At 35.5% G+C, this 15742-nt stretch overlaps 1 protein-coding gene across 6 annotated transcripts in view; it reads right to left on the bottom strand.

Annotated features, from left to right (window-relative positions):
• LOC132193357 (rho GTPase-activating protein 23) overlaps nt 1-15742 on the bottom strand; it is a 98153-nt gene that overhangs the window by 79588 nt on the left and 2823 nt on the right. For all 6 annotated transcript variants that reach the window (XM_059613983.1, XM_059613981.1, XM_059613980.1 and 3 more), the window contains exon 2: nt 6224-6456. In XM_059613983.1, coding sequence (XP_059469966.1) covers nt 6224-6349 — 126 coding nt within the window. In that variant the 5' untranslated portion in view covers nt 6350-6456. The remainder of the gene's footprint in view (nt 1-6223; nt 6457-15742) is intronic.

Below are 15742 nucleotides of genomic sequence, written 5' to 3' on the forward strand. Positions count from 1 at the left end.
TATAAGAATTATTTTAAATCAAACTCTTGAGAAAGACTGGTCTCACTATAAATTCAATTTCCAATTCTATCTACAATTTCAAATAAAATTTTCTTTGCAAAACTTTTCCGTGCACAAAAAACCTTGGGTTTTCCTTGGTCAATATTGATCCTGTGCACCCACCAGACGGAGAATGTACATACAAATTGAGCAAACTTGGCCTTTCAAGCTTTTGTGCTTCGGCACTATTCATCTTTTTCTCCTTGCACACTTTTTGCTGCTGGCGAAAAAACGTCCAAAGCCTTTTCATGCATGCGTTATAAAAGGGTAAGTGCGCGGAATAAGACGGTGGTTTTTGCCCACCAAAGTACTGAAGGTCGAAACTGCGTTTGAATACATAAAAAAGTAAAAAGCGACTGGATTGGAATAAATTATATTTTTATCTCGGTGCGGCCGTGCATCAGCTACGGGGCTCGATCGCTTATCTTCTTTTCTCTGTGCTCGCTGGGCGTACGAACTAACAATAATTCACCCCTTTCCCAGCTGCTCTGACTATGTTGCTGCTGCTGGTGCGGCGCGCGATATGCTTGTAAAAGCGGATTTAACAAATAAATAAAACCGATTATTAATAGCTGGATATACATACGGCGAGGGGCTTGAGCAGAGCAAACGCCGAATAGTCCGTTTATAAACTGTACAGCAGAGGCTCATCATCATCATCGGGAAAACATCACAGGAAGGAGAAAAACTCCAACAGATACTGCCCGGTTTGTTTATGTGTACAAAAGTTGCTGCACCCCGAGGGCGAGAAGCGAAAGTCGTAAATCCTGAAGGAAACTACTATATTTGGCTGCCAACGAAACTACCTGGTGATGGTCCAACCCGTTCCTTTTCATGGGCACAAAAAATGTGGAAAATATACTCGTTTTTGCTGTCGCCAGATTGAAATTTATTGCCTACCTTGATGAAAAGAGGATTACGAAGATTATAATCTTTAATTCTAAAAATGAATAAAATTATCATTTTATCATTCGAAATTTTATGTCCAACTGATTAGGCCCACGATTCTTTATTTGAAAGTGTAGTTGTGTTGCAGCAGAAAAACTTTCCTTTCGGAAATAACGAATCTCAATAGAGGAAAAAAATTATTGTTCTGATTGTCTTTCAAAAATAATGATCGGTATCTGAAAGAAAGACGGAAATGAAATCATTGTCGGAGCCATTCATTACTCGTCAATTGCAGCGGCCAACAATTGGCTCACTTTCAAAATTACTCGCAAATAAATTTATTGCTCCTCGCTGGGAGGTGAACCGACTTTCATTTATTTACTCTCAAAAACAAAAATCTTGGCTCGGTCGACCGCGAGATTATCACGATTGTTAGATTCCAAAATTACTCTCCAGTCGCACAATAGTTTTCCGCGCAAAATGACGATTACGATTTTGTGCCTCTCATTATGTGTCATTTAAGCGCAAATTATGTAAGGAAACAAAACAGGAATTGTTATTTGCGCTGCAACACGTTCGTGGAACGTGCGTCCGTATTGCCTGGCAATCACGCACTATGACGACCGTGATAACTTTTCTGAGGAATCATCAATGTATTTTTTCTTCTCTCCTGCTCCGTTGGTTTTTCTCTCAATTTCGCTCTTCTCTCCCATAATAAAATCGGTGCGAAAGGCCTCAAAGGCTGTGAATGCGTCTCGAGAGGAGTGTGCGTTTTTTGTCTTTCTCTTCGGTTCGACGGGCCGACTATCTGTGCATTGTGCGCTCGAGGGTCCTTCAGGCAGCTCTTTCACATACGTAGTAATTGAGAGTAATTCACAATTGGCGTCCTCTCCACTCTGCGCAGCCAAGGCATCGCTCCTTCACGGCAGCCGCGATTTTTATTATACACACCATCGGCTACCGGCGCAAACGAGTTTGGCGTGCACTTTATATATTTGGCGTAAGAAAGAAAACCCTCTCGCAGCAAGCGACGCGTCCCGACTCGCGAGAAAGGGAAGTGCAAAAAATCATAATTACTTTGAAAATTGGATGATCTTTGAAAGGTTTTAATAATATTATATTTATTAATTGTTAAAGTTTAATCATAGAGAATATATAATTTAAAGTATTTATAATAAAAAAATGGCTATTCGCTAGACTTGTTCAGACTTAATTTGCATTAAAAACAGTTTACTTAGATTACAAGGGAGGCCAACATTATATAAAATCAATACAATTTTAGCAATCATTGGCGTATTAATTATAAGGTCATTTGATAATTAACAAATTGTTTACAAATTATAAAGTTAATACACAAAACAATAAAAGTAAAATGTAAAATAATTTTAACAATTTTAAATAGTACTAAATTTGTTAATTATGAAATAATGTGAACTAAAATTTTCATTACATTTTTTTTTTTTTAAATATTGGTTCCAAGTATTTTTATTTTTTTTATAATCACGCCACAATTTATTCATTCATTGCCCAATTTGATTGTCTTATATTTCATTCAATATTTTCATTTATATGTTTCATTATTTCAAGTCCATTTGTTCATAAATTGTAGAAGAAAGTGAAATTTTATTTTATTTTTTAAATAAAATTTCAAAATGACTATTTTTAAAATATCTCTGCTTCTAGAGACTTATTTCACCAGTCTATTCATTAATTAAATCGACTTCAAATTTTATATCACAAAGACGAAAGGGTGCGATAAATAAATTGCTCTCGTTGTCAGTAAATATTTGAACATGGTCGATTTTTCACTGCCCGTTTGCACAGCACGCAGATTCTTCCGCGCCGCCGATTTTGATTGAGAAAAGGCATAAAAAATCCGCTCTCGGCGAAATGGTCCGTGTGAGGGGCGGCACAGAACAACCGAAACTCCCCTCCTTTTCTGACAATGTATACAACCGAGAGTACACGAGCATTGTGCGCGCCTAAATAATGTCTGTGTTATGATAATGAGGCAACGCGACACTGTAACTTTCGTCCCCTGGCTGGATTACGACATCACGCAGAGAAAATAAATCGGCTGCTTTTATTGTGTGTCAGCGAGACACATCATTATTTAAAGGGGGTTAACCAGCCAGCCAGAGGGGTAGGTCGGTGTCTGCGAGCAGAAAGGCTTCTCTATTTTAATTTTTTTAATATATTTTCGTTCCGGGATGAAAAATTGCTCCAGGTGGGGAAAATTTTCTAATTGCGGCTGCAGTTATTCATATTTCTCGACGCGAAGTCATCAATTATGTCACATGAGTCACGACTTGATGTTTGTCTCTGCAGCTCTCAGAGTACCTGACAGAAACAGAAATGGATTTTCCGTCGGCTACCGAGTGTGTCACGTTTTCAACCCTCGATCGCTCTTTCTTCGTCACGGAAATTCAGAGCGACGTGCACAATTTTATTGCGACACAGATCTGACAGCAGAGCAGGCTTTCGGTTTTTAGGCGATGCTGATTGTCCTTGTAAGTACCGAGAGAGCAAAGCGATTTTTTGTTCATTGCAGCTGCGACGCAAAAGATATCTCTAGCTGGGTGGGAGCCTTAATTGTTAATTTAGCATGCAAGGGCATGCTACGATATAACGGAGTCGAGCGGAAAAAGCGCCGAGTCACGGCCAGAAAATCAATCAAGACGCGGCGGGAAAGCGACAAGTTCGTTCGGACAGCGGCGACAGAGGTGAAAATTGCCTTTGCACACTCTGATGATTAAGTACATTGAACTTTTGACAATCAGCTTAGGGAGATGTAAAATAAACTGCTGGTTTGGGATTTTTTAAATTTAAATTAAGTAATAAATTAGCAGAATTGATAAATTACAAAAAATATTCAGTTTCATAATAAAAGACTGTCAAATTTATTACATTCCAATGCAAACTTACAATTTTTGCTCCTACTATAATTCATATTGTTTGACAAAAGCTACAGTTAGTACATATTTTGCATATTTTAAACCATCAAAGCTTTTTAATTACATTTTTAATGACCACTTAAATAATGGAAAGTTGAAAATCATTGCAGGCATGATATAAACTTAAATAAATTTGAATCATCTCTAAATAAACTTTCAAACCTATGGCCCTACTTAGAAAGAAATTATCTGCTGAAATATTTTTTGATTAAAAATTACTACTTCGACGTGGAAATAAAATTTTAAATTGAACTCTTTTTTAAACACTTTTCACCAGTCGGATAATTTTTTACTACATTATAATTATGTAAAAGCAATATTAAAACAGCTTATAATAGTTTTAATAGTAAAATAATTAAAAATATTTGTTCATAATTCAATTTTTATCTTATTGATTTAGAATTCAGTGTAAAAACTTTTTAAATCAAATGATATTTCTTTATTTTTTTATTTCTCGATTTTTTTCGCGTCAAATGTCAGCCATCAATCCGTTTTTCAAACTGTAGCTCTGCTGTAGCTTTCTATTGCAAAAAAAAAATAAAAAATAAAAAAAAATGCTGGAGCTGAACAAATTGCTCCTGCGCCTGTCGCGAACAGTTTCAGCTCGGCAAAATTTTATTGTTTCGCCGCGCTCAGGGACGTGTGCGCCTAAATATAAACATCACACTCAGCCGCAGTTTACACACACATTTTTGCGCATTCCTCGTTTCAAAACAATCCGAGAATAGCCATTGCAAAAAAGAGAGGGAGTTTTGCGCCGGACATATAAATATTTCCAATCGGCGCTGATGGGCCGACTCGTCTAGTCTGCGAGTGAAAAATAGTCGTTTCGCTATTGTCTGACGTTCAGTTTGTGCTACAACTAGCAGCATTGCCGCCGCGTTCGGCGGCTGCCGCAGACGCAAACCATCTGCCCCTATTCAGTAAATACACACCCTAGCCCTGCTATAAATACGGCGTGCATTCGTCCGACTGGTCTCGCGGCTGCTGCAACGTGCTTTTACCTTATTTGGTCGACAATGGATTGATTTTTGATTCCAGGCCATTGACGTGCATCCGCTCGACAAATGGTCGTTTCAATAAATAAGTAAATAATTCTGGGGGATTTCAGGGGGTTTCCAACTGTCGACGCCAATATTGCGTGCGGCGGGCCACGAAATAATGGCGTAAGCGGATTGTGGAAGCCGTAGATAATTGGCGTCTGACCGAGACTAAATCGCGTTTTGATTGACTTGTCCCATGATTGCGTCATGGCGTTGGCTTTGCGGCAAAATACGTGGGTACTTTTTGAAAGAAAAAAATAATAATTTAATAATAAATAAAACATGAATTAATCTATTTGGTAATGCTTCGTTTTGTCAAAATTACCTTGTATTATTTCAGGAATTCGCAAAATTGTTCAAAATTTGTTTGTTTAAAGAAAAGTAGGAATTATTTTCAGACATTTTCTCCCTATAAAACGGTTGTAATTTTAAGGTTAAAGTAATTTTCGATTTTTTTTTTTTTAGTATATTTTCGATAATCTTTACTTCAAAAGAAAATAATTCTGCACCTCTGTCTTTTTAGAATTAATTATTTACAGAGGCAAATCAAGTCTTTACAGCAAAAGATTCAATTTTAACAAATTAATAGTAAATAGTTGTGAAATTTTAACTATTGTTTAAACAACCAGATTTGACTATTTCAATAATAAATCCTTATTTAAAGAGCAGAAGAAAATTACAAAATGTATATAAACATGTTTAATAGTTTTTTTTTTAATTAATTCTAAAATTCTTGAAGCGACTGAAATTGTTATTATCAAAATTAAAAAAAAGGTGTACATTTGATTCATAAAAAAATCGTTTGATAAATTCATTGCTTTTTTCCCAGCTCAAATATGTGAAGCACGAGTTTCTTTTCATTACAATATTTTATGAACAAGATTTAATTAATTTTTTAAAAATTCAAATTTTCTATGATTTCCAATCAATTTTTAATAGTTCATGTGAAACGAAATAAATTTTTTTGTTTAGGCTGAAAAATTTAAGCTGTTTTATATGAAAAATTTTCATGAAATAACGGCCTTTTCGAGAGTTATTTTGATTAGAATTGTTCTCCAACGCAATAAATCTTAGATTGCGGCACGTCACATGAGCTAACATGACATTTAGAGCCTAAGCAAAGAGACGAATTATCTCTGGGAATGTGGCGTTGACAACCAAAAAGCGATGCATGATACAAGTTGAGAGCGTTTCCAACTCAAACTTCCTCTGGTTTTATCTATTCCTATAACAATAAATGTTCTCGTCCGCGGCGAACAAACAAATGACACAAAGTTTCGTAAGCAAAAGCGACCTTACCTTGTTTACAGTTGACCTGGTCTCGGGCGGCGACGCGGGCAGCATCTTGTCGGCGCTGCTGCTCCTCCTGGACGCGGGCTCGTTGCGGCCCCTGCGAAAAGAGGCCCTGGCCGCGTTCTCCGCCATTCTGTACTTTTTTTTGTTCACTTCACATCACTGTACGCTGAGCATCCTCTCTCAACACCATTAGCGACAACACTGACTGAGCCTCATCTCACGAGCTGCTCGTCGTCCTGTGGAGTAAGAAGAAAAACACATCAGCGTGAAGGTCAATTAAAATAATGTAGTGGGAATTTTCTCTCTCTTCAAGAGCATAAAATGCATACGACGGAGCATCTCCGCGCCAGAGTTGGGGCGGTTTATCTTTCTCTCTGGCTAGTTTTATTATATTATTATTTTATATTATGCGTGAGTGGTACTTTTAACTTATTGAGAAAGGAACCGCCTTGAAAACAAATAATGCTGCTGTATAATTAGCACCAAGAACTGATCACTTCACGTTATAAGAACGCCTGCGCTGGATGATGAGAGATGGAAAACGAAAGCGTCGATTTATTTTATAATGATGGAAAATTGAGCGTGGTTTTTATTTATTTTGTTCGGTCAAGGGAATTGTAGGAAATGTTACAAGATGCACGCGTCTCTGTTCGAAGGATATAATATGCAGGTTGTTTTCTTAGTTTTCTTCCGTCGGTTGAGATATCAAAGCCACAAATCGCGTGACCCAAAAGGGCACTTTGGTTTGCGGAGAGGAAAAGTGAAAACAGTTTGTGCTTTGCTTCTATAATTATGTTGGAAATGCATCGCATCATAATTCTTATCAAACTCATTTTGGTGATTTTTTTGTAATTCAAAAGTCAGCTGTTCCCAAAAAGTAATATTTAAATCAATATCTAAATCTTTTTAAGCTAAAGATGGTCCAGAACTTGATAAAAAATGTGAATTTAAGTTTTGTGTACATGAAAAAGTCCGAATAAAGTTCTATGAACCTTGACTGAAAATTCGATATTTTGGATCAGGGTGACACAATTTGTAAAATTGATTAAAAAATTATTTTTATTAGAAAACTGAAAAAAAATTATATTCCGCTAATTTTTGAAATCACTGCTCCTTGTTTATTTATTTTAAAGTAAAGCATATTTAAAGTCTTCGAGTGAATGGAATATTTTTCGCCAATTTCTAATTCTAAAAAAAAAACAATTTCCCTCATGGAAGTCTCATTTTAAACATTTTTTCTTCTTTTTTTGCACACCTCTCTCTGAATTGCGCAGTAAATTCAACATTTTTGGCAGAGAACATGAGGTGCAACGTGGTGTATATAAATAATCCATCGGAAAAGCAGCCGGATCTCGTTTCAACAGAGAGGAGGCCCCTTTTCGATAAAAAGTACATAAGCGAAGCCAGAAAAACACGCAGCGCACGGACACACATCCAACAGAATATTTGAAATTCTAGAAGGAGCGTGCGGTGAATTTGCGTCTCTCGAGGTGAAGGAGGTTTGCCGAGCTAAACCAACCGGGTTTGGTCGCCGTCCAGATAGATATCCGCGACGTGCGGTAATAACAAAAAGGAAGGTACCACATTTCTCCAGCAACTTGCGCAACCTGTCCGCAGTTTGATAATAAAAAAAAACAGATTGTGGGCTCAAATTTCATAACATACTTTGGAGATTGGTTACCTTGGATTGAGATTTATTAAAATATTTAATAAATAAATTAAAATAATTATGTGCAATGAATTTTTTCTTCAAATATGTTCTTATTTCAAATCAAATTAAACGAATCATTTGAAATTTGGAAGAGTGTCTTCTTTTCTTTAATGATTTGAATTTTCAAAGTAGATTATTGAAAAAACAGATTAAAAGAAAGCTGCTGCCTAGCAAGATGTATTCTCTCAAGGTTCAAAATGCTTTTTGTGGTAAAAATTAAACCTTTTCCCAAAAACCTTAGTATCAGACCTTCAAATTTGGCATTTTAATTATGATTTAAATTAATAAAATTTTCCTTTTTTCCGAATGCAACAATGAAAATTATAACTGGAGAAGACATTTTTTATTTAGAAAAATATGAAATCACCAACTTAAATTTAAAAAAATTAATTGTGTATTAAATAATGCCATTCTAAATCATATAAAATTGTTGCGTATTATACAATAATTTAACAAAACTACATAAAAATGTATTGCACGAAGAGAACAACCCGCATTTATGTTAAGGTTGTATCTATTTTGTTCCATCCAAGGCTGTGCTCTTCATTAAACTTCTATATAATTCCAATTTGAATAGTATCAAATAAATCGACGCTAAAATACGCTCATTTTATGCAGCGACCACCGAGAACATTGTTCCATAGAACAATCCTTAAAAAAGCAACGAGCAGAAAAATCAAGGCAATACATTTCCCATCAGCTCTATATCTCCGGAGATAATGCAGGAAAGTGCATAAATTAAGAGCGTGCCGCATAAAATTACACTTTCATCAAGGTTGTCACCACGCGCGCGGCGATTTTGTCTCATATAATAATAAAAGTTATAGAATATGGTGGCTGAACTACTACTGCGCGAAGCGTTATTGAAATTCAAGCGATAAAACGGCAGCACCGAGGATAAACTCTCGTGGCATAAATATTATGAATTCCCTGCTCTAATCCAAACAAATAAATATCGGACTGAAAGAGAGGCTTCTCGTCTCTCGTCGTATACTCAAGTAGGCCTCACCGTTTATAAAAATGAAAGGTAATGAGCGCTAATCATTAGACATGCGTTAATGTGATCCGTCAGTTTTGCAGTAAATTATACACAGACGTCATCTATAGCCAACTTTGTCCCACTTGCGCTGACAAATTAATCTTTGGTCGCCGCCAGCCGAGTGTAAAACAAGCCGCGCGACACTCGCTTTGACACCTGACCGAGTTGTTTCGTTATTTTCTTGCTGTGTGAATTCAGCTGGTGGGAAAAGTAGTTGAGAACTTTCTTCGCATTGTTGCCTGGTGGCAAATGACTGATAATGAGTGCTCATTAACCAGGCCCACCGCATATGCACACACATGTTTAGTAGAAATAATAACGACAGTGAAAGGGAAGACGAACGTACTTTTGTTTGGCGAGCAAAACGCATCTGCTTGTTGAATTTAATTAGGCAAAAGTGAACGAGGATGCGAAAGTTGGTTCTTGAGAGGTAGTTGAAGGTTTAAGAGTCAAATGAATTAAACTCAAGTTAAAAAGCACTTTAAAAGTTTGTTATTTTAATTTTAATCTTTATATAAATCAAAAAGCGTTACATCATTTTTAGAATTTTTCCTACTTTTACAGTTTTAACTATATTTAAAATTAAATTTAATACTATGAAACATAAAACATAATGCTTCCTTTATTATTTCAAAAAAATGTGAAAAATGGAATCTTACATTAAAATTAAAAAAAATTTATAAATGTAATTGCAAGGAGTAAGTTTAGATTGAAATGAATATGAAAATGTAATTTCTTTCGGTATATTAGGTGGCAGAGACTTCCGAAACCTTAGATGATTTATTAAATTATATACATTAATGAAAATTTGGGGGATTTGAGTTAGTGATATAGAGTTTAAAAACTTATAAACTAAATAGTTAGAGGTTATTTACTTAATAAAATAGAGACGATATTTTATACTCTACAAATGAAAAAATATTTCTCATTCTAGATCATAAAACTCGGGCGAATTAATTTTTTTAATGATCTAAAATGATTGAATCAAATTTTTGTATGGATTTAACATTGAAATATTGGAAAAGATGTCACTCAATTACAGTGCCTTCTTCAAGCCGCCCTTAAAATATCCATAAATTGTAAATTAACTAATCAACAATAGCTCAGCCTAGGCTAGCCATTACAATTGATTAGAATAATCCTTAATATAATGATTTATGATTCATTTTTCATTTATTTGAAAATAATAAAAAAAAACGTTAAATTTTCTAGCACTTATAAAAATGCTATACAAAAAAGCTTAAGAGATGATGGATTATTCTTGCAATTTAGGACAAGAGAATTATACAAATTTTAAAAAAATTCAACCTCCTCCCTTTCTCCAGCATCTCTTGTTTCAGACACGAGCATCACGCCCTCTTTTGTCCCACGCGGCAGCGCACCCGAAATTAATTCTAATTAAGCGCGCGGACAAAAGAAAGGCCGGTCGAGCTGCATCACGGAAGCCCGCACTACTTTTTATCAGTTGCGGCGGCTCGTCGCAGACACAATAAAGGGTCAAGAGATAAAGTTGGGCTGATGAAAAGAGTGCTTGTTGCCACCGCCCGTGTGTCATTCCCAGGCCGCGGCGGCACGCGATTCGAAAAGCAGCGCGGCGTGATTCAGCAGCGCACGCAGAACGGCCACCGCGGCCAATGACCCCGCCGGGCGATGATGGCCCTCTCTAAATCACCTTCGGCAAACCCTTCGCGCTGCTAATTAAGTCTCCCGCGAATTGAAAGAAAGGATGGATGAAGCACCCAGGTCTCTTTCAATGAATGCCAATCTTGTAAATTTTTAGCCGACTATAATGACTGGCATTTTTTTTCTACCATAATTAATATAAAATATTGAAAAAATCTTTTTTTTTTTTAATTATATTGACTGATGAAAACCAAAAGGGTATATTTTAATCAATTTAATTTAAACTTCCATAATTGACAAAATAAAAGAATCAGCTTATTCATCCATCATATTCTTCATCTCGAGAGTAATTTAAAAAAAATTAATAATTGTTTTCTTAATAAGGTCAATTTCCATCCAGTTTCGTGAGAGTGGCTACAGTAAAATTGCGAAAGTGGACGCCAAATCCGCGAAACTTTGCGGCCACCGACATGTTTACCTCATTGTCAACTCTGTGTTCGCCACTTTTTTTTTTAAAAATATTGCCAAACATCGTACAAGGCGGTGTGACCAGGCCCAAATACGGAGAACAATGCGCGAGTGGGAACCGGTGCTCACTGGACACTGTATTAAAAGGGGACGCCGCGGCGGCGACGCCGGCCGCTTGCCCAAACCAGAATTAATTATTTATTATTTTGGCCGGAACGAATCTCGTGAGAGTAAGAGAGATGTTACAATGGTTAGAGAACTGGTTTCCAGTTGGCCCCAAAATCCCCAACAGAGTTGAGAGGACAAAAAAAAATGAACTCAAAATCAGTATTTCTTGTTGGAATTTCATTGGAAAAATTTCAATAAATATTGCAAAATTTGAGTTTATTATTAGAAATTTCAATTAATATTATAAATTTGATTTTATTATTAGAAATTGGTGGAATTTAAAACTTTTATAATATGAATTCAATGATAAAGAAGCAGAAATTACGATTATTTATTTATTGGTGAATGGAATTCTAGCGATTGTTTGCCAGATTTCTTTCATACTCAATCAAACAATGACTTTATTGACATTATAAGTGAGTGTCCCTCTCATTAGAACTTGCAGGGCCGACATTCATCAAAAGTATACAAAACGCCCAGCTGCGGCCCTTCTTTCTCTCCTCACTTGTTATTTTTCGTCTTTCACCCAACGGAAAGTGCAGCTTCACGTGTCAGCTACATAATGTATTCAAAACCAAATAAAGGCTTTGCAAATTTGCGTTCCACTCGGTGGTGCATGAAATGAAAAGGAAGAGAAAGTCGGCGCATTCGGTGCGTCCGTACACGGTACGTAATCACACCATTAGGCGGCCCTGGTGTGCATCTCTTTCCACAAAAGGGTTAAAATATACGTCAGTCAGACGCCGGCACCGACGGACACGAATTATACACACGAGAAACAGGTGAAAAAAGACGAGACAGCAATAAATGTTTGTAACCTTTCACTCCGCGCGCAGGCGAGCTGTGAGCAAACTGCAGTCGAAAGAGTGTAATTTACACAACGCACGACTTCTGGCATTCTTCACTCGCGTTTATTTTGCTTCATTTGAACAGACCCTCGCACGCACGCAAAGTGCCGCGTTAATTGGTGCTACGACGGAATGTTCACTTTGCTCTTGAAATTGATTCATTTTCCAATAACTTGTAATAGTCAACTCAATCTTCAATAGAATAACACAATGACTTTGTTGTTTAGAAGGTAAAGTATTTTTATTCTATAATTATAAAACAATTTAATAGCTCTAATATCACAGTTCAGGAAAAAAACACAAGATACTTGATGCTATTCTATTGTCACCAACAAACAAATTAATCAAAATATCTAAAACTTTCATGAATTCAAGGGTCATTGTAGACGAAATCTATACAATATTAAAAAATATCGTGATCAAGTTGAGAAAATATTAAATTATGTCATCATAACAAATATCATCATTAATATGTAGTTATTGGAATACTTTGTTCAAACTAAAGTGCACTTAACAGCACAATTCTTAATTAAAGAATATGCCACAGATACGATAAATAAATATAATTATCTAAAAGATGTCATAAGTCATAATGTTTACAGTAATTTTGTCATAATTTTTTATGCTGGTAACAAAGAAACGTAAACAAATTATATTTTTTACTGATTTATAAAATATAATTATATAACAAATAAAAAAAATCACTTAAAGATATTAATCAGTAATTATGTAAATAAAAATGTGTGTAAATAAGGTTAATGTATATATTTACAACGAATTTTTAAATATTTTAATCCATCTGCCAATTTAAATATAACTCTGATCGATAAACTTATATAAAACGCAAGTGCACTTCAAGCAATCAATTCCACGCGTGTTCTCTTCTTGTTCAGCAACTTGGCAAATACATAATCGAACCAGTCCCGCGAGAGCATCTCGTCAATAGATCAATAAAAGATAATTCCTTTTAAGTGCAAGACACTCGGCGCGCGCAGTTCAATTAATTGCAGGCGACCGGTTGAATGTCTGCGCGTCTTTCCTCAAATCTGACCTACTTGGTCGAAGCCGCTAATGAATGCCGGCTTTTTTCTCTCGTTTCCTTTGCACGATCAAAGAAATCCAAACTAATTCTGCAGGTCAGCAACAACAACGACTGTGAGTGAACTGAGGGGCAAACGGCTAATAATATGCGTCGCGATTCGCTGAAATCCAAATAACGGTTTCAAGACCTGAGGTGATATTTTGCGCATTAATTTTTTCTCTTTCAATAACAATTTTAGGGTATGTTTGTCAACGAAAAGTTGCTCACCTTGAGGCGCGCCGAGATGATCCTCGAGTTTGATTTGCATATCAACAAAAAAGAGAGCAGCTCCCCTTTCGCGCTCCGCCCCTTTTATTATTGCAGTGATAAGCAGCGTTTTTTTTTTCATTATGCGAGTTTGACCGGCTCTACTTTTTGCTCCCGACGAGAGATGAGCTCAGAGTGAAAATTTAATATTCGGTTTCGTTATTTGCCGTTTGTTGAATTTGCATATAATTATCGCGCCGAGCGGTTGTTTCTGTCTTGAAGCAGCGAGAGACGCCGGGAAAGTGTGTTTGTACGTATGCTAATTACTTATTAGGGCTGTCAGCTGCCAGCGCAGCATCATTTTCGACTCCGCCGCTCCGTGACTAATGTGCTTATCGCGCGCTCGCGGCCTCCTGTGATATTTATTTTTGTCCAGATGCACTCGGGGCTTTGAACTTTGCGAGCAAATTAAGACTTTGGGCTAAAAAAGTCAAATATAAAACGTATAAATATCATCTGATATTTGAACGAAAAAAATAATAAATAAATTGATAAAAATGTGAGCCCTGTCAATTGGGATTTGGATAAATTGTATTATTTTGGCAGTTTCTATCTATAAAATCATTGTTTTAGAAAAATTTAGAATTTTGGTTAAAAAAAAAAAACAAGTTTAATTTTTAACGATTGTAACCTTTTTTTAAGATTGTTGTGAAATGAACAACGGATTTTATCGATGGAATTATCTTTTAATTATTCTAATATGTAACAATGTCTAATATCATAAAAATTATTTTTAAAAAAGTAGAGAATAAAAACAAAAAGATTTGTAAAGATTTTTTTCCGATACTGTTAATTGCTGATTTTTATTAAAAAAACCGCCAATATAAGAGATATGAAACTAGCAAATTAAACGTCAAACTTTTTGCTTGCAAAACAAGGCAAGGAAAATTTAAAACAAGGAAAATTTAAAAGTTTCCTCTTTAAAATAAATATTAATCAAAAATATTTCGGTCTTCATCAGCAAAATTTGTTTGTAGCACGATAAATAAATATTTGCTGCTCAAATTCCAAAAGAAAAATAAGTTTAAACGGTAAACTAAATGGCTGTTTTAATAATAATAAATTTAAAAATTTCACATTACTTTGTAGTTTTTTAACCAATATTTACTTCTTGAAATTGAAGTTCAGCACTTCATGGAAGGTTAATTAAGCTTGCAGAATAATAAACCCTGAAGAGAAACGTAAAAGTTCAACTTGAAAGAAAGAAAATGTGCCCTTGAGTAAACGGTAAAAATTTCATCATTCGCAAAATATGCGTTTAATTTGCGAATTACGCAAGTATTCTTTCTATTCAAGGCAATTCCATTTGGAAAAAAAAGTACAAAATGTGGCCGCCTCTAACAACGCACTAAAAATTTATCATCCGAGCACGAATTATTTTATTATTTAATCCGACGCGTTGCATCACCGTTTTTTCCTAATTCGCTCGCGAATAAAAAAAAACCGACGTAAACAAACTTTCTTTCTCCGACGTAAAAATAACAAAGACTCGTGCAAACGGTCCAATTCTAATTTGGGCGTGGAGCACACACAGCTGCGTGAAAATGCTCTCACGCAAAACAATGCCTCGTATTTTCAATTATAGCGCACGGCAGCGGTACCGATATTACTACCGCGTCAAAAAGTATAAAAAAGCGGAGGAAAAGGGTCGCTTGTGTAAATTTTTATGCGCCGTTGCGAAAAGCTGCAATAATTCACGACGCTCTCGAGAGCCGGTTATGGGAAAAGTGCCGATGGAATAATATTGCAAAGTCGAGTAGTAGTTTCATGTGAACCTCGCAGCATGCAAAACACTGTTATCTCCCTCGCAAGCGTGTTATCTGTCGGAATAAATCGCTCTCCGGATGCTGAAATTCGCTTCTGAGCAGCGTTCACATGCCGACGCCACGATTATTTGATTTCAAGTCATTTCGATCAAAATCTTTTGAATTGAAGTTTAAATGTCTGATTTTTTTTCATCGATGAGTAAATTTTTAACAATTCGCATCAGCTAGAGTGATTTTTATGATGTTTTAATAGCAAATTAACTTATTATTTGACACACATCTTAGGATTGCTTTGATTAAACTGAATTTTACAGCTTCTTGTGAGAATTTTCTAAAATATCTTTGCATAGGCCTGATTAAAATTATATAATTAATAAGAATTATAATAAAAACCACTTTTTTTTTACCTAATTTAAAAAAAAAATATACAAGGTAATTGATAATTTGGCCAACTTTATACAAAATAAAATTAGAGGTAAAGACTCCGAATTTCCTTACATTTGCTTTTCCAATTATGGTTAGTTGAATTAGAAAAAAAAAATTAATATTTT

Source organism: Neocloeon triangulifer, unplaced genomic scaffold (genome assembly GCF_031216515.1).
Source record: "Neocloeon triangulifer isolate White Clay Creek 2 clone unplaced genomic scaffold, ASM3121651v1 ptg000004l, whole genome shotgun sequence".
In the NCBI taxonomy this organism is placed as follows: Eukaryota; Metazoa; Arthropoda; class Insecta; order Ephemeroptera; family Baetidae; genus Neocloeon; species Neocloeon triangulifer.